This window comes from Vitis vinifera, chromosome 4, assembly GCF_030704535.1.
Source record: "Vitis vinifera cultivar Pinot Noir 40024 chromosome 4, ASM3070453v1".
NCBI classification, from domain to species: domain Eukaryota; kingdom Viridiplantae; phylum Streptophyta; class Magnoliopsida; order Vitales; family Vitaceae; genus Vitis; species Vitis vinifera.
Genome location: NC_081808.1, coordinates 18901038 through 18920946, shown reverse-complemented (window position 1 = coordinate 18920946; position 19909 = coordinate 18901038). Strand labels below are relative to the sequence as shown.

Below are 19909 nucleotides of genomic sequence, written 5' to 3'. Positions count from 1 at the left end.
TTTTTGCAATTAAATTGCGTGGATTTCGCATGCGCACGTCACAAATCACACTTGTATGAATTTCATTATCATTGTCTACGGGGGAAAGTGTCTCGTAAATCGAACCCCTTTTTCTTGGATTATTCAAATGGCAACACCATGTGGATGAGAGGGATAGGGGATTAGGCCCACACGCGGCATAGTCGGTCACAAAGGTAGATTCTCAAAATCCCAAATTCATTCCTAAAGATCGGGTCTGAGAGTATTTCCCTAAAGGGGTAGGCTAACTAGTGGGCATGTCTAGGCGATTAGGATTGAGGCCTTTCAATTTTCAATTATGTAGCACTGTATTTTCTAGTTATTCCAATGCACTAAAATATGATATTTTGATGAACATATTTAATTAATGAAGGGCAATAAATTCATTTCACCAATATCATAACCCCATTAGCCGACAATGTCATAATAATTTCAGAAAACTGAAGTGCTATTAATAAATATGAAATATTAGAATCCTCCCAACTTGGTGAAATTTCTCAAGAGGAGAGAGCTCATCAATATTCTCAAAGAGGATGATCAGCTGGAGAGAGAGAGAGAGAGAGAGAGAGAGAGGAGCACCGGAGTTGGCTTCATAACTGGGAAAATAAATATGTTCCTCTACTACTAAATGAAATTATCTCCATTATGCTTCCAATGGTTGCTGGAAATAACTGGAGTTGTATGCTGTATAAAATGATGAAACATTGAAACCAGTAGAAAACTTGCTGCTTAATTACATCACTTATGGCTGGGCTGTTTCCTCTCTAGAGGCTTACCCAAGCAGTGAGATGTACTTCTGCACAATGGATCAAAGCTTCTAATAGTTGAACAGAGGAAATGTCATAAGCAATTCTAACTTCTTTTTTTTCCCTATATGTTATTAATTATTAGGCAAAATAGTAAAATATGTGGCGCCCACTATTGGGGAATTACAGCAATTGCGCATGAGAAGCGGCATTTAGCTGCTTACTTATTCTTGTGATGTTCATAATTCATGTTGGGTCTAGGTCCTGTAAAACTAAAAGATGATAGGGCTGAGTTATTGGTCAGCTCTCAGTAAGGAAAGCTTCCTGTCAGCCGAATATGGTCAAGGGTACTCTTGAGGCCGTACTTCTGCACTGCTTGGTTACCTGCTCTAAATCCGTCCCCATAAGCTGGTGAACTATCCGTCTCTATCTGGTGTTTGAAAAACTCACCAAGTTTCTTCTCAAACTGAGACCGTGCACCCTTCTTTGATGTTGTGGATGAGGATGATGATGATGATGATGATGAAGAAGAAGAAGAAGCCGAAGCAACATCACTACCAGCACTTGAATATATCTCTGAATCCAACCACATATAAGCCAACACCTGGCAGATGCCTTCTTCAACATCCTGACTCAGATTTGGATATCCTGCCAAACACTTGGTTATTAATTTCTAGCTTCTCATTATGAATGGAAACACAGGAAGTGCAATATTTGAAGAACATGGATTAATCATATTTCAGAGAACTTAAATAGAAACTATTGTCAATGCAACATTTGTCACTGAACAGATAAAGTACCTTTCAGTCGGAGCCATGCATGCATCATCTCGTGAGCCAGGATCGACCCAGTCAGCAACCTGTATTCAAGGAAGGTTGTTTTTGCCACATGCATCAAAACTACTAAAGCAAGTAAACAATTTGCTATAGAGGGTATAAGAGATGTACCTTGGGAGCCCATACAAAATGAGAATTGCTGTCACTTCACATCGACGGATTAGCCTATAAGGTTCTGTCATCATGTCTATAATCCGATAGCCTGTGCCAATCCTAGGCCTCCCCGAAATCTGGTCATTACAGTGACATAAGCATACATTTGTAATCCACTAACAAATTCGTTCCTCTAAGTATATCACACAACAAAATTTGACGTTAGATTTCTGAGAACGAAATCCTTACAGTGCTAACAGTCTGTTCTTCGGACAGGCAGAGTCCTCTAGTCTCAGGCAAGTGATGATGTCCCTGCCCATAAAATAAAGAGAACATTCAAACTTGATGGAAGCTTAAAATAAAAGACAAGAAAGTACCTGTTGCTATGAAAAATGATCACTTCAATGCATTAGCCCTTACATTCTTTTCTCCCTCCATGGCCTCATTTAGTGCTTGTCTCTCAACCAAGAGAAGAGGGACTTGCTGCTCCACTTTCATATTCAAACCCTCATAAAATTCTTGTATTTCAAGGTAAAGAGGCTGGCACTCTACAGTTTCCATGATAGCAGAGTCCAGACACTCCAGACATAGTTTCCTACCATCATCAAGTGATAGATATCTAGTGTCCCTTGCCTGCATGGGTTGGCAGATTTTCCATAAAGAAATACCAAAAAAGAAAAATTAGAGATCTGTTGTTTATCATCAAGCTACAAGAAGATTTCTTCAGTGTGTGTGGGATGGGGGGTTGTATCTTCTTCCAACTAACCTCCATTCTTTCACAACTACAACACCGAGGAGTTCCATCATGCTCGTGTGAGGGACAGTACTTTTGCATCCAGAACGGATGTGCTCTATACTCAATAAGTCCAGCTGCATTTGTTGGAATCTGTACAAAAAGGAAAGAAATACATTGATGCTACAGTATCATTTGTGAAAAACATACAAAAGAAACAAATATACATTGCACATCTAGTTTATTCAAAATAGTTTCATAATGTAGAAAATCATGGTAAACTAGAAGACAATATTCATAACTCAAAACCTGAGTTATAGAAGTATCTGCAAGAAAAATATATTTTACAAGCACTAGAACTAAGTAGCCAATCCAGTCAAAAGATAGCAATGGTGGTAAAGAATAAGCCATTGACTGGATCCAAGAAGCACTAAATGAGAATGGATGTAGATTGTATTAGCCCATCCTAAGACCAATGCCCCCCAAAAACAGATATCCACTCAGTTGGTCAATTTTTTGAGAAATGATAACAAGAAATCCCTTTAGCTGGAAACTTCTCAAAGAATTCAGCAGAAAGGGAATAATAACAAGACTTGATGGACAAGCTCCGATTCTCCTCTTCCCTCCACATTAATCTATCCATATCTGATCCTTGGACAGTCACTTCATGAATGGGCCCAAAAAGTGTGCCAACTGCCTCCAACTCCCAGTCATGAAAGCCCTTAAAAAAGGCAAAGATTCCAAAAACCATGCCCATCCTCCTCCATCCAGGGATCCCCTACTCTGTCATTTTTATTAGCAGCAAACCTAAACAAGGAGGGGAAGTGATATTTTGACAGTGCAAACAATTCTAGACAAAATGATAACTTTGGAGGTTATCTGCTACAAATAGGTAATTGAAATCCTTCCACAGACCATTAGGATTCATTCATTCTCCTATGCAATTACTTTCACAAACAACCTTGTATCCAGTCTTGGAAATTCAGAGAATGGTCCAGCTTATTTAAACTAAAGCAACAAGAATAGCAGGAAAATGATCATAAATGATTTACACTTTTCACTTTAAGAGACATAATTTTCAAACTTTCTTTTACGCCAGTCTGCTTACCGTGCCATCAGAAAAGAAATGAACAACGGATTTCAGCTATGTCAAAATTGGCTGGCAATTTTATGATTTTTCAAACAGCTCCTTGGTACTTATTAATGCAGGTAAAAAATTGGTGAGAGTATTAGATTTTACATTTCCTCGGTCTAGAGTTTCTGTTAATGAAGCATTTGATCACTAAGCAATACTATGATATCAGATTATTAGGAAAGGAAAAAGAAAGGAGAAAAGACCGATCTAAAAAATATATACTGAACAGTTCATATTGCTAGGGCATGATATGATGTTGAAAGCTGGTAACAAAAGAATACTTTCCATAGTCATACTGGATATAGATGAGATAAATAGAACTAGCTTTTGCAGAATATAAAGTTATGTTGTCCGGCCTTAGGATTGACACTTACAAAGTTCCTGCAAACATCACATTTTGGATGATTTTGTTCCTTGTAGCATGATTTGTGATAAGGATGACTTCCGGACATAGAAAACTATCAAAGAAAGGAAAAAATGAAAATTAGCAAGTGCATTCCATAGAACCACCAAAATTACTGGAAAATCAGCTTTGGATCCAAGCATTTCATTAGCCAATGCCAGACCAAAACTAGAATAAATCTGAACTGGATTTGGACCTCATGTTCAAAAATGGGAAGCCCACAAGCACGGCAACGAAAACATTCTGGATGCCAAACAGCACCCATGCAACTCAAATATCTTCCATGACCAATCTCGCAGTTGCACCCAGCACAGATCCTACAAGTGATATTGTGTAATTAACCATGTGAGGTCTCATACGAAGTCCATGACACACATGCAGGAGAATGACATAAAACATGAGAAGCCCTATTTATCAAACAGTTAATGTTATATGTACAAGTCCCATATAAAATTGCATCATGTTGCATAAGGCTGTTCTGTTGTCCAATTTTGCAAACATCAAAGTGAAACAGTCAGCATGTTTTGAATGTCATCTGCTGTTATCATAGGACCATGGACTCAGATAGTGACAAACATATTTCCTCTTTATAACTTATTAACACATTTTACAGTTACATGCTTCTATTATTCTACCTATCGGATGCTTCATTCTTTTAACATCTCTAGTGTTTGTTTAGCGTATGAAAGACACCAAGGAAATACATATGGTCCCAATTTCTTAACAATATAAGATTCCTAACCTTTACAGATTGCATCTTTTTAAGCATCCTACTCTTGATCTGGAACTTGGTGAAGGCTTAGGATGCAATGGCTTGACAAGTAAAGCAACAACATTTCTCAAGTTTCCCTCAATCCTCCGATAGGTTGGGGAGCATTCATTTCTTTTTGCAAGCTTTCTCCGCAATCAAGTAAAGCAATGTTTCCAAATCAGAAATGCACATACAAACATGATTAACCACCTAACTCCCCCTACCAGGGATACAATCACTACTTATTTTAGAAGGCTCAAAACTGAATCACAATGAAATAAAGTTTTATTTTCCTCTTAAAATTTCTTCAGCACTTAAAATTAGAATAATCTGCAAGTGAGAGAAATTAAACTTTTAGGAAAGGGTTCACAGGTAACAGCATGTACCTATAACCAGGTGAAAAGAATGATGGAAAAGGTTGAAATATATTTCCAGCATCATGTCGAGGAGGAGACTCCACGTTCAAACTCTCTTGAAGAGCTCTAGCAAGTTGTTCATCTTCCTCCAATTGAGATTCAGTATCTAACAGATAAATAGAAAAAAAAAAAAAACTAAGAGACAAGAAATATTTACTCTATAGGATCATATAAAAATAAGATGCATTCAATGGAAAAATAATTATTGAATATTCCCTTGTAAGGAATCTTATCCATGTCACAGTGTAAGCAAAGTTTGCAGGAAGTTTCTAAGACAATTGTCTTCATTTTTAACTTAAAAGAGTCTCAGACAAGAGCATAGAGGAAAAACATCAATGTTAAATCATCTCTTTTGGCAATTAAAACTTCAATCAGGAAGGACCTTTAGAAGCATTTTCATGATTGAAGCATTTCCATATACAATTGCACATGATCATAGGTCAAGCCCTAACCAACATGAGACTCTGAACTTGTGCCCTAAACTAATCTACCACAACAAGAATCAGGGTAGAACTACTATCTGCCAGAAACAGTTTGCTAGATCCTATCATGGCAGGTTGAAGAGTATAAGATGAGAAATACATATATCAAAACAGTTGAATGATGTCTAGCAAAAAGCATAGATTCTAACTCTAATTGACATTAAAAAAGAAAATTACCAAAACAAACAGAAACACAGCTGAAATACTTGTACTCTATCTGTAAAGCACAAGATCATTTAGTGAGAATGAACAAAATTCTGAGGTAACAATTAAGATCCCCAGAAAGGTGGAAAAGCACTAATTCACATCTATAAAGTAATACCAAAGGTACCCTGTTACATTTTGTTTCTTCAACAATTCTAAGCACCTGCAATATTGTATCGTGTTTGATAAGAGCAATTAGCAGTTTCCAACAGCATTATTGGCATGGATGTTCATTGTCACACCCTATAACCATGTGACTTACCAACTACTTTTTTCCCTTTCTGATCTTCCTCAGGGTAATCTTCAAGGGAACGAGCCATAGCAACAGCAAGATCATCATGGTCAAAATCTGTGGATACATCCTGCATTCGAGTTTCCCAACAACATAAAACTAACACAGAAGGAACTTCATAGGATAAATCTAGTTAGTAAAAGTAACAAAAAGAACTTTGGTGTGGCTCCTCTGCTTCATAAACTAACTTGAAGTGAAGATTTCATCTTATCACAATGCTACTCTCACAGAACTGACTAGACTAACCTTATATGAGTGATGAGCAAGATATCTATATGTAAAAAAATAAAATAATCAATAAACAGCAGGAACCATACCACAGGAGTTGACGGCTCTTCCCAAATTCTGTCATCCCCATATCTCCCATGATACTGGCCTTCTGAGATTTTATGGCCAGAGCCTTTTAGAATCTTGGTTAGCCAATCCATAATGAGAAATTTTATTCCCTTGTGGGCTGGCAAAATCTTGCCTGCACCCAAGTCATTTTCATAGGTAAAAGAAATGCCATAAAAAAGTCATGGCTAGGTATAAGTGTGACTACTGCAAGTGATTACTTTGATCCTCAATTTATATCCAATTCTTTTAGATGGAGATCTGCAAAAATCTTTCCTTCTAAAACAATTTTGAATCCTTAGACAAACATAGGGAAACAATGGTTTTCCAGCCCGTTTTTAAGAAGGTGAATAAGAAATAAGATTACAAGGACATTTAAGATTATATTGCAATCACAAAAGAAGCAGCCTGACAAGCACTTAAATTGGAAAATAAATATCTAAACCATGGTTCAAAACTCGATAATTATATATTGAGAGGAAGGGAAAAAGGGGAAAAGGGAAAGAAAGAGTGAAAATTCTGAATGAAAATTATCCCTTCTAGCACAGTCTAGCAAAGATAAAGCACTCAAGCTTCCTAAGTGATTCAGAAGATAGTGGAGTGATGAGTAAAACCTTGTGAATTTCAGATTCCTGCATTCCAAACCTGAATTCCAACAAAAGGGTGCCTACATCCTATCTAATCAAAGGCAATTTTCATGATCAATGACAAAATCAATGTGCAGGAGGCAAGAACACTACGACCGACACACCCCAAATACAGAATTGCCAAAATGAATCATTTACCCAAAACCCCAATCTGACGCCCACTCCGAACAGCATGAAATAGCTACGAAATTTTATTAAATACCAGCAAATCTCATGTTCATATAACAACACCCTCCACCATCCATCAAATGATTGGAAAAAGGAAGGAAACTGATTCCACATGCCTGATATGCCTGTTAGATTCTTGACATGGTATGCAAAAGTAATTCACTAAAATGGGGTGAGAGAGAGAATCATGCGTCAGTAACTCACCTGAAACAGATTAAGAATCTGCAGGCATAATGGAATCTGATCGATCCCAGAATTGGCTTGAAGGCAAAGTAAGCAAGTAAAGATTAAAGAGGAGACTAGATATTTTCCTTGATACCCTTAACTGCCATGAATCCAGAGAAGAAATTTTACAAATAAAGTTAGATGAACATCCCAGTAAAAGAGGGGAAAAAAAAAAGGGAAAGGCAGGAAATGAAATGAATGGTACTTGAATCCTACGCATATCCACGCTAAAAGGGCCGCAAGAAAAATGCAAGAGTTGAAAGCTATTTATGGCTTCGTCACCTTACCTTAAACAACCAAAAGGACAGAGGATAGTGGCATCAACCACTGTAAAATTCCCTCTTCTTTCTTGCATGTGGGTCCATTTTCTTGTCATTTTTCCACCACCAATCCACCAAGCGTCAAAAACCCCAAGCCTCTTATTCTTCGTGGAGACAAAATGCCATCCCAAGTCATACTAGATGTTCCAAAATTCTTTTAACTGCTTCTCCACTCTCTCTCTCTCTCTCCCGACCTTTTTCCACTGTAACTCTTACTGACAATTGACAAACTACGTACCGTCCACTTGTTTATTTTCAGAAAATAAAATGGAAAAAATGGAACTCTCCATCTTTCAGTGATAAAAAAAGATCTAAAAATCCAAATAAATGGAATTATAAGGCTAAGATTCAAATACTAGAAGATTCGACCGCACATGTGATCTCACTCATTGGTGAAATCTTTTTGGTACCTCCCAAAGGTAGAACCCACACTGCATCTCTTTTAATCAAATCCTCCCACGTGGTCAAGTTAAGTAATATTTACTGAGTGGAGATTGGGTTGCACAACAGGATAAAGATTAATCATCCTAAAGTAACTATACCAGGACTGATTGACCTTTCCATTAAACCATGATTTGCACCAAATTCTGGGTGCAGGGTCTGAAGATCATAATTCTGAATTGCCATTTTTGTTGTTCCCAAAAAACTCAGGAAACTTGACCAACACATACCATTCTTTCTATTAAATTAATTTCTACATCTGGGTTTGTGGGTTAGTGCTTCCACCTTCTTGAAATGATTCCAACATCTGGATCACAAACCCAGCAATACCTAAGCATGGTTATCCCCCACCTAGAGAGACTTTGTCAGATTGGTGGGCTATGAAATCAGCATGTTTATCGCCCAGTAGTATTTTCTCAAGCCACTACAAGCAGAGGAAGGTAACCACCCACCTCAGAATCTGACTGGCCCAGGCCCCCACACAATTTCAATGACACAAAATTTACTATAAATGAGCAAGCAAAACATTTTGAAGAAGAGAATGGGCACTTCCATGCACTGCGATGATCCTGGCCGCATGTCTCAATGCTTCCTGATCTCTCCTTTTCATTGATTAAAGGGTTATGATTAAGAAAGCAAGACAGCCCAACAATCGCCTAGATCCAGATCATGTGAGCCTAAATTTCATGATTGTAACAGTTATTGGCTAATTATTAGTTGAGCTTCCCAAATCAAAGCCCTTTTACCATTCACTGGTGTTAACTTGTGTTTCCTAAATTTGTGTGCATATATACTACTTGGCTCTAAAGATTAGAATCCTAACTCTACTTCATCACCACTTTAGACTTGTGTGAGAATCGGATGCCTACAGGGAATGACCCGAATCTTTCAATTGCATGCTTCTTACTGGGGCAAAGCCATGCTCCTCTGATTAAGCACTCCACCTACCCCATGTTGGCTCTGACGTTGTTTGCTGGAAATTTGATGTTCCGGCCAATACTTTTTTTGTTTAAGTTATTATTCTTTCCTTGTTTGAACATTTGTGACGCCAGTAGCTTGAAAGCAGTATCTTGCGGATCTCAACAAAAAATTCGCAAATTCTACTTACAGGGTCCACTTAGTCCACTGCACCGACCCCACTGTAACCTAAACCTTCCTTCATCTGAAACAAGGTACCACTGAGAAAACAAGCACCCAAAGCTTCTGTCCTTGGGCATCATTAAAATTTGCCTGCTAGTCTCTTACAAAATTATTTGTAGCATTGAATGCCACCTCCCCATGATATGACTGTTTTGCCTACCCATTTTGTCTTTTCCTTTCGGTTCAGATGCTTGTGCCCGCGTCTTTCTTTGAAATGGATATGGACGATCTTGTGTGCACTATCACAATTTCGATTGTGTTCAGGGTCCGTCAAATCGACCCACAGGACCCAGCAAGGACTAGAGATTCCGCCTCCCCCACCACCATGGTGCTTTGATGGGTCTTTGTGAATACGATCCTACCACGCCTCATGTGCCAAAAGACAATTAGAAAAGGTTTTGCATCCCATGGGAAAATCGCCTTTTTTTTTTTTTTTTTTTTTGTTCGCACTCAATTGCGTGGATTTCTCATTCGCACGTCACAAATCACAAGTGTATGATTTCATTATCATGTCCACGGAGGAAAGTGTCTGGTAAATTGAACCCTTTTTCTGAGAATATTCAAAATGGCCACAAGGTCTGGCCATTGCCCATCCATCGATGAGAGGGTATTAGGCCCAAGCGGGGCATAGCCAATCACAAAGGTCCATTCCCAAGTCCCAAATTCATTCTTGGGTTTGGATCGGGCCTAAAAATTGGGTCTGAGCCCCCAAGTCCTATCTGAATTTAAAATGTCCAATCAACCTATCCGAGCTTGACTTTTAACTTGGGGTAATTAACCAACCTCATCTTTTAGAGTATAGGTTGAGCGTGGCTAGGTTCAAGTTATCAAATTGAATCTGAATTAGTATGGGTCAATTTCAGGTTGCATCAAGTTTGAGTCATTAATTTATTTTTTTTAAACATTATTTGGAATATATTTATACCATAATTTAAATAATTGTTCAAGACAAAATAATAATAATAATAAAATTTTTATCTGTCTTTAAAAAAAAATATTTTATAATATAATTATAGTTTGACACTTTTCAAAAAAAAAAAAAAACAAAATAAGTATTATTATAGATTATAAATATTATGATATGAAATAGGTTTTGGTTTGTCCCAAATTTTGATTTGAATACAACATGAATGGGGTCAAAACCAAAGCTGAATTTTGGAGTGTTTGAGGATAGAAAATAGATGAAACTACAATGGGCTTCTTGGGCTGCGAGTCATGCATAGGAATGAAACATTTGAACTGAGGACATATTCGGCCCAACAACAAATCTGGGCGTTTGATTGGGATGTTGATTATCTCTGGCTTGTTGGATCATGGATGCGCTTGCAGTGGAGACAAAACAATTACTTATTAATTAAATTATATATATATATGTGCAGAGGCAGAAGGGGTAGATGAAGGTCAAAACAAAGAGAGAAGACAAGAGCCAAAGATTCTCTGCAACAAACCAAAAAGATATTTGAATTTATGAGCGTTTTCCGCAGAATGTGTGTCGCTATTCACCATCACGTTGCTTTCTCCCACTGTTTGCTTATTATTATAAACCAATTTTGAATTTTTAATCTTACATATATCTCGCGCCCATCCACAAACAGTGACTGTCTAGAGCTTCGACCACTCAGAGGTCATTCTCATCCCACAAAACAAAATTACATTATGCTCACTCTCACCCATCACCACTTCTTATGATCTGTATTCTTGCTTTTTCAACAATCCCTTGGTCCCCTCCAGTGGTCCCATCACCTCAGAAAGATGATTTTTCAGATTAAAAATTAAAAGTAGTACTCATGAAAAAGGTTTCAAGTTCAAATTTTCAAAGACTAGTGTTACATCTTACATGGGATTAGATTGAGATGATACCAGAAATTCAATCCCTATCTGAAAATGCTTGGTTTTCATTTGGCTCTAAATTTCTAGTCCTGTTGATTTGTGGTTGTCAAGAGGATTCCAAATAGATTAAGTGCAGTCTGGGTCATGCACGAAAACATATCAACTGCATGTGAGTAATAGTTCTATATACAATGCACTGAGAAAAGGGAACTCATATGAAAGCCAAGGAAGAAGAAAGAAGAAAGAAGATGAACCCCAGTTGTCTTGCCGGCTGTTTAGATGTGGAAACCCCAGTTAAAGTAAGCTTCATGAAGCTCTACCAATGGCCTGAAGCAGATGCAGAGTTCTTGAGAATGTTAAGCTCAACCAAGTCCATGTGCCATGACAACTACGTTTCCAGGCAAAGATACCTCAGAAGCTACACCTTCTCGAGGAAAGAAAGCTTTCCGGATAGGACGAAGAAGTGGTTCAAGGAGAAGCAGAAGATGAAGAAGAACAAGCCTACAGACATGTCTGTTAATGGTTCCTGTTCCTTTCTTAACGCCGTCTTCAACTTCATGTTCAGATGTGTTGCTAAAGTTGATGTACACGAGGAAGAACCTGCTGGTTTAACCAGAAAAACCTCCGCACAAACTTCGTTTTTTTCAAGGGTTGGAAATCGGTGAATATATATATATCATTAACCCCTTCTTCCCTCCTTTCTTTCTGTCTCTCTTAGTACTATCTTCAATGACTTCTGCAAATTTAACAGTTTGGACTTCAATAAAATCTCATGAATACTTTCCAAAGAAAGAAAAAAAGTAGCCGGACCATAGTTACGGAAATTCTTTCCAAATAGATACAATGACATCAGTGTTCTTCTTATAAATAAAATTAAGAATAATTATTAATTTGTTCATTTATTTCATGCAATTCAGAGCAGCAGAATGTAAAATCTTTCAATTGTTTGACTACCCCACTTGGGTAGCAATGATGGATTCCAAAGACTATACTTTGCAGTAAACCTTCAGAAATAACCCAAAGGAGAATGCGGTGAGCGCCCACATTTTTCTTTCAGTAGCAAGCCCCGTGCGTGCTTTCAGAATTAAAAAACAAGAAAGAACTTTAGCAAAGGAGTATTAAATATGGGATCGTTACGATTTAGTGCAGTCAAGATGTAACGTTATTGGAAAACATAACCATTTTAGCCATGTTTGAGTTAGGCAAACTTTTGAGATATGGTCCTCCATTTTAGCTATACTTGATTGAGACTTATGACTTTTCTGGAGATGGTCCTTTCACAGATAAGGAATCTGATTCTTTATATTTGGTACTTTCAAGTTCAGGGCATCAATTGCCTGTTGAAGTTAGGTTCAGGAAAAACAACTCAGCCACATAAAAGGATTGGAACTTTTCCAATGGTGTTTATTTAAAACCACACAAATTCATCTATTTGACAGAAGAATAAATGTTTCTGATTTGGTGAAAGCAAAACCCTGGGAATATATTTCCAAAGGCGTTTTCTTCCTGGAATTCGATAAGCAAATCCATGTTGGAGTTGGAGTAATTGGGCAACCAGTAAGTCAACTTTCAATGGGCTTGGAGGGTTGGACTGGGTCCAGGGATCAGCCATGTCACAAGTGTGTCAAGAGGCTTCATCTGTAATGTGGCTAGCGGTCATGTTCAATGCGTGCTTAGCCTTGGGAATGAGGGACATGGGTGAGCCCAGAGCTCCGCAGACTTAAGAGGTGGACAATCTATGTGGGCCTGACCTCAGCCCATGCAATCTGGACTATAGGCTCACATAAGTCTTTAAACAAAGCATTCAACCCCATATAGCTTTTGCCTGCAATTTGCTTGGCATTCACGTTAAAAAACTCAGGATCTCACCAAATTGAAGATGGGAAAGGAGTTTCAGAATTCCTTTATCTTTAGAACTGGCCTAAGGTCTTCAATTGGCTCACTTCCATACTACTAACCTAGGGTTTGGAACCGAATAGTACCATGGGTCTTGTTTTTCTTTCTTTCTTTTTTTTTTTTCTTGAAGGAAATGATAATGGTTCAATATCTGTTGTTTTCAGCCTGGCTCCTGGTGGATTGTTCAGTTGCCAATGACACCGTACCCATTACATCCCAAATGGATGTTCCCATGATTTGAGGGAAAAGGCAGGAGCAGGGGTCAGGGCCAGTTGTAGTTTTATGTTTTTGGCGGAATGAGATAAACACCCATCCATAGTATGATGAGGCATGGTGGAGTGCTTTTTAGTAGTGGAACAAACCAAGGAGTTAAAAGGAGCTTTGATTTACCAATTCAAGATAAAAGCAATCAAATGATGAAGTGTCTCAACATCAAAGTTAAAATGATAAAGTTTTTTCACATTTCGCACAACCCCATATGCATGGCACCATCATAAATTTTTCTAAGAAAGCATTAGCATTTTCTAACACACAAGGGGCTAGTAGGAATGGTTAATGTGCCTAATTTCCAAGATTATGATTTATGAGTGATTGAGAAAGGTCATTACTAATGAAGGCATACAAGTTGGACAAGGGACCATCAACCCCAAACACAGGCATAAATTAAAACAAAAAACAAAAACAAAAAAAGGGGGTCCCTGTAGTCTTTTAGTCTTGACTCAATAAATCCCCATGTTGCAAGGCTGCAAAGGCTCCTACCCACTTTTACTGCACTCCATCATCTCCTGATTAAAAATCTATCCCCATGCTCTTGCCCAACAGCCTGTCACCTCTCTTTTTCCTACACGTGTTGCATCTCGAACATCGCTTCATCCCTTTGGACCACCTCTCCCACGTGGCCGCGGCCACCCCTTGCCGGCCTTGCCACCTGGACCCCCTTATGTGAATATTGGACCACCTTATTGATATAGTCTTCATACATCAGCACTCCCATTTTGTTTCAGAAGTGCTATGCTTTCAATTATTTCATGTCATTATCCTCATGGGTCCATCCCCTAAAGTTGTCCACCCAAAGACTTGCCACATATTTTTTTCCCCTTTTCATAATTGTTGTTTTCCTATTTTTATTATTTTTCTCTTTTATTTCCAGTTTAATTGTGAAGATTAAAAGAGGAAAGTTACATAAGAAAATTCAATTATGCTGTAAATGGGTGGAGCAGTGGAGCTATCTCCCAGTACCATGAAAATTAATGTCGGTCCCGTACTTAAAATGTAATGATCCTGGAGGAAAGTTAAGTTACCCGATTGATAAGGACATTGGGCCGTTTCACCCTCAAGTCCCCATGACAACAAACCACCATTTCCGATTTTGGCATGGTGCACAGCGGCCTATATATCTAACCTTGTTTATTTGTTTACATAAGATAATCACCCTGGGAGAACCCTACTGTTCATCAACATTCTAAAGATGTACTTTTAGCACTTTCAACTCGAAAATGGTCGGAGGGCTTTACTCTTATGATTACTGACTATCGAGTGAGAGGGTCATAGATTAGTGGCTTCACTGTTGTACCGCTCTGTTCATGCTTCAATTCAATTGGCCTCTATCATCTTTCAGGGAAAGTCAGGCAGACAAACTCCTAAGGTTTTTCTTTTCCATGTGGGTTGGAAAGAGTAGCAGTAGCGTCAATGGAGGTGTCCCCATTTGCAATATTTTAGACCAGTTTTATGATTGTTTTACTAGGTCCAAGTGTCCAACATACATACATATATACACATATATAAAATTGGGTACCGAGGAAACTTTTGGGACTATGGAAGGCGACCGATATATCGAACAGCTGGCCCCATAACAGCGCATTTCTTATGTTGTTAAAATAAACATAATCCAGGTTTATTCTAATGATTTTCTCACAATATACACCTCAACAAGAAAAGATTTCAAGTTTTAGGACCAATGGGTGTGGAAACTGAACCCAGTAACAAAACTTTATATTGGGGTTTGGTGGGGGCACGAGAAGCTCAACGCTTGAATTCTAAGTAAAAAAATATGGGTGTTCTTGGGGTTGCTTAACATCGTATAGAGTATCTAGGGAGCCCATCTTATTTTGTTGGAATTAAGATGGTTGGTTAGGGTTTAACATCATTAGGTGAAAGGTACTCACTTTTAAATGATTTTTTTATAATTAATTTCAAGTGCAAACAAACAATTAGATATGATTGTCCTTGTGATTATACGTTTTGGCGATTGGCGATGGATTAGCATCACCTTTTATATTTTAAGTCTCAGTTTTTCTTTATCATATTGTTTGATTAGCTTATCATGAGTCCCCATGAAGGCATGGACACCCCAAGCTATTGGTCTCTAACAACCGACACGTGTGGAGCGAGTGTACCATGATGTTTTTTCATCGACTTTAATTTCATATCATTGTCTTTAAAACCCTAAAACATCAACGGTTGACACAATGACTCTTTAACCCCGGTTTCATGAAAGTTCCATGTACCTCCTGCATATTCACGATAAGGACTAATCTTTTTATATGCTCCACATGGAAAAGCCTCCCCCAAGTGATATTTTAGCTTGACCAATTGATTTTAGTTGAAGGAGTCTTTAGGTCACATTAATTACTCTTAATTTTTTTCTTGATATTAATTAAATAGATGCATGACCTATTAGGACATGGTGTGAATAAAATATTGATTCGAGTGACATGACTGGGAGGGAACCGAGTCCTTGGTATCACAAATCACAATCACTTACTGATTATGAAACTTGGTCAGTCCATTTTGAGATGAACTGGGCCTCACTTTCCCTGGTTATTGATTCTGTTTCAGACAAGGAAATTCTTTTATGTGTATATGAATCTTCTTTTACAGGAAACATCTGATCTTTGTTTTTATTTTGAGCCAGGTCATATGAGAATTTTATAACTAAATTGCATGACGGTTAGCCCGAGTCTGAGTAAGGTTGGACCGCAGCCCACTGGGAAATAGATTATTCTAAATAACCCAGGCAATCTAGTCATATATGACCAAGAGAAGAGCTCCCAGTGAGGCAACGTCAACAACTGCTCTTCCAAAGGAGGTGACACAGCAAAATTTTGGAGTTACTCGACGACTAGAATAATCCAAAAATTCAGTAAGTCAACAAGAGTATGGAGTGGAAATAGGCATGCAAAGTCAATAGTAAAAAGATGATGAGAACAACTCTAAAACACGAGTGAATGGGATTGATAAAGGGATTAGTGATAAGTGAGTGGAGGGGGGGAGGGGGGGAATGAGAGAACTGGGAGGCAAGCAAAGTGGGAGTGTGGTCATTGCAAAGACTAAGAGTGGTAAAAAAATGGAGGAGGATTGAAAAGGGAGAGGAAAAAGGAAGGTGGGGGAGACGTCCGGAAAAGGAAAGGAATAATTTGATTGGTATAGGAAGGACAAAGGAAAGCAAAGGGACCATCCAATTCCAATCGTCCGTAGTCATATATGATGATGATGATGATGTAGTTTGTTAGAGAGTGTAGTGAATGAGGGGTGGACTCCCTTTTGTCCTCCTCTCCTCGTTTGCTTTGCATCATTTTCCTTTTCCATCTCTCCATTGGGCAAAAGAGACAGTTAGAATTTGGTGTTGACGCTTCCTCGTACGACATTTGCCTATGTACCTTTTCTTTTAAAATAAAAAAATAAAAAATTACCCCCTTTCTCATCCATTGTAATTCTTCCTTAGTTTTACTTGCTCTTTTTTCTCTCCTCCCCCACCTCTTATTAGGCACACCCATCAAACTAATGCTAATGAACACCTTAAAACAGCCAGCTCATGCATTAGAACTATAAATATATAAGACTGAGTTATGTGTATGAAATCAGAAATCATAAGTATAATTTTTTGTGAAAAAAAACAAAAAAGGTAGAAGAAGCGACCGAGCACAGCCTTTTACTTTTGGACCTCTGTGATGGAGGAGATGTCATGCATTGCGCTTGGTGCTCATGCCTTTACACGGCAATTCCGGGAAGTGCGAGGTTGAGAAGTGTGGGAGAGTGACGGGAGGAGTAAAGACTAAGAGTCCCCTCAAGTAAAGTTGTAAAGCAGGAGTCGAAGCGCAGACAGCGACCCCAATTACAAATGAAAGGTTTTAAAAATAACCTTAGACCCTTCATCGAGCCTTTTAACCATTCCCTACTTGTGCCACTGCTACTTGCCTTTATCAACTAGTCCACTCTATCAAAATCAGCTCTGTGGGACAACCAGGCATTTATTTTCTTATTCCTCTCTCTCTCTCTCAGGCTGCTACAACAAAAGTAGAGAAAAAGAAAGAGCAATTTGCTAAGTTAATCTAATATTTATTACTTTAAATGAATCCCAAGCTTTACGGATCACACCACCGTTTATATAATAATAATAATAATAAATCTATAAGAAAATAGGAATTCCAAATTTTCTACTAATCGGGTCACATCAATCCTTTCACAGGTTAACCAAACACTAAAAAATCATCCTTTAGGTAGAAAGGGAGACCACTAAGGCAAAGTGGAGGGCCCAGGATCCCAACTCCTTCCGTCCTTTTTGTCATTTGTGTACGTACGGAAATGAGGCCATCAGCCATCCACAATCTTGGCGATGCGTGCTCTATCTCATGCCATTTCAAAATCAAATTGCCCAAGAAAAGTTCAATCGAAATCTAAAATTCAGTGACATGTACTGTTATGGCTATAACATGATACATGGTAATTGGTGTGACAGCTCCAGGGTGCAAAATATTTTTCTTGTGAGCCACAATGTCACCGTCCTAGTTTGTAAGATAAAAATAACGGGCATTTTTTTTTTCATGACATTGAAGACATCAGTTTTGGTAGTAGTGAGTTTTAGATTAGTAGTAGTAATGGTGAAAATTATTCCCCCACTTTAGAATTGGTGAAGTTGAGGCATTGAAGGTTACAGATACTGGGATACATGGTCAGTCTTTTGACTGCGATGGCTATACAGCATGAGGAGAGTTCCCATGGAAGCTACTTATTAAAACCCCCTAATAGAATTTTATTTAATTCAAATACGAAGAGATAAATGTTATACTAAGTGTGAAATTATAATTGAACACTCAAAGGACGAAGAAGGATATTTTCCTGGACATGATCTGCTCCCTTCATACCTCATAGATTTTATTACTTCCATCAATTTAAAACTGTTCATGATCATGGAGAGTACTAGACAACAAAGGACATTGGTGATAGCCATGCATGGCCTTTTATTTATAGGGTTTCCCATCGATCTGACACACAAATTAAACCCCCAACGCTAACGTATGCATCCACAAGCATCACCACAATCAATACATGAAAGTATGAAACACCATGCACCCCAGACGCCATTTTCTCCGCCTCACCCAACCACAATCGGCACAGCTGCTACTGCACCGCCATCCTGAAATCAATTTTTCTGTCATATTTCTAGCACATCAAGTTGATGAGAAAAATGCGTAGGGTGAGAAGCAATGGAGTATATAATGTGATGTACCCGGTGTGGAAGGAAAAGGAAAATGTGGGCGATGGGGAGCTGAGCATCACCGTTTGTTCTGAACAAAATCATGGATGCAGGGAATGTGGTCCTACACTAGTAGATCAAGTTTTTAATTTTGGGAACATGAGTGTGTGTCTGGTGGAAATTATCAGTTGGTGATAGCTTTGAGCCTTTCTCCATCTCAAAATGAACAATATAGCTGGTTGATGTACGTGGGTGTGCTGTCTAGAAAAGGGTACTGGTGAGGTTTGTGGGGGTTGTTTGGCAGGAGAGAAAAAAGGAAGGCAGGAAAAAGCCAAGCCTATCCTTAACCCCACAACCACCTAGGAAAATAAGGGGTGGCTGTTATTCTTTCCAGCCATGATGCAACGTGAACTTGTAATAAAAGAATGAAAGGGCAAAGGAGAGGACGAAAATCATATACGAGTCCAACCAAAAAATAAAAAAAAACAAAGAATAGAAATAAATGAGGGAAAGGAGGGGCACGTGCGTAGCCGACTTTGGCACGTGAAGAGCAGATGAGATATTAGATTTCAATGATGAAGTGGTCCTGTCAAGCGTGTGAGAGGAGGGTGAGATTCACGTGACATCACCCAAAAGACGACAGATGGGAGAAGGTTGGCCTGTCATCTTTCAATCCGGTTTGCAGTTGGAAAGTTTTATCTCACTCTAAATCTGTCTTCAGTCTCAAACCTCTCTTACCATTTCATCCAAACCATCTCATTTTCCATTTTTCTTTCTTGTCCTCTCTTCCTGCATTCAGAAGAAAAATTGGACAATTCTTATCCACTCTTTTCACAAATTTATATGTGGGTTTCATGGATATTCTATTCTCTTACAATACCCCCTTCATATAGATGGATTTTAGTGACGATAGCCTTTTAATTTCCAACATTAATTTTCAATTAAGACCTTTTTAGGCACACCTTTTACAAGTGAGATGCGCTAACCATTGATTAATCAGTGATTACAAGTCTCTTTTAGAAAGATAGTGACATGCACAAAGAAATCATCATCTTTATGCATCTTTTCTATGTGAATACATGCTAAGCAATGTGCCCCCCTTTTAGCCCCATCTTTCTTTTAGCTCTAATATAAAAATATATAAAAGAGGAAAATATCCTAAATTTCCCTCTTATGGGTCAATAAAAATAAAGTCAAAATTATGAATTTTTGTCCAAAATTTAATACAATAGTTTGGACCCATTCACTCTTGAGTTGGTGTCGAATGATAAAGGACAAAACCTCAATTTCTCAGATTAATAAAAGTGGAATTAGAAAAATTGTA

The 19909-nt window shown here is 38.2% G+C and overlaps 1 protein-coding gene across 4 annotated transcripts; it reads right to left on the bottom strand.

Moving 5' to 3' along the window:
* Positions 1-856: 856 nt before the first annotated feature.
* On the bottom strand, positions 857-8298 carry LOC100258119 (protein DA1-related 1). Of its 4 annotated transcripts, none has more exons than XM_010650908.3 (13): positions 7770-8298; positions 7462-7582; positions 6427-6578; positions 6080-6179; positions 5102-5237; positions 4161-4281; positions 3936-4019; positions 2460-2579; positions 2114-2326; positions 1943-2005; positions 1712-1830; positions 1565-1623; positions 857-1412 (listed from the first exon to the last, which is right to left on the bottom strand). In XM_010650908.3, exons 3-13 carry the CDS (start codon positions 6535-6537, stop codon positions 1072-1074), a joined length of 1467 nt encoding a protein of 488 aa, XP_010649210.1. In that variant the 5' UTR covers positions 6538-6578; positions 7462-7582; positions 7770-8298; the 3' UTR covers positions 857-1071. The 4 variants fall into 4 exon arrangements, with proteins under 4 accessions (XP_010649210.1, XP_010649209.1, XP_059592365.1 ...); XM_010650907.3 differs by lacking the exon at positions 7770-8298 and adding an exon at positions 7688-7769; XM_059736382.1 differs by lacking the exons at positions 6427-6578; positions 7770-8298 and having other exon boundaries at positions 7462-7681.
* Between the last annotated feature and the right edge of the window lie 11611 nt (positions 8299-19909).

Bases quoted from the DNA above. Each gene is read 5' to 3' on its own strand.
- LOC100258119 (XM_010650908.3), bottom strand. From the start codon at position 6,537: ATGGATTGGCTAACCAAGATTCTAAAAGGCTCTGGCCATAAAATCTCA. The intron at 5,238-6,079 runs GTAAGTCACATG...TTTATCTGTTAG, and splicing joins GAAAGGGAAAAAAGTAGTTG to ATACTGAATCTCAATTGGAG. The intron at 1,831-1,942 runs GTAAGGATTTCG...TGTAATGACCAG, and splicing joins AAGAACAGACTGTTAGCACT to ATTTCGGGGAGGCCTAGGAT.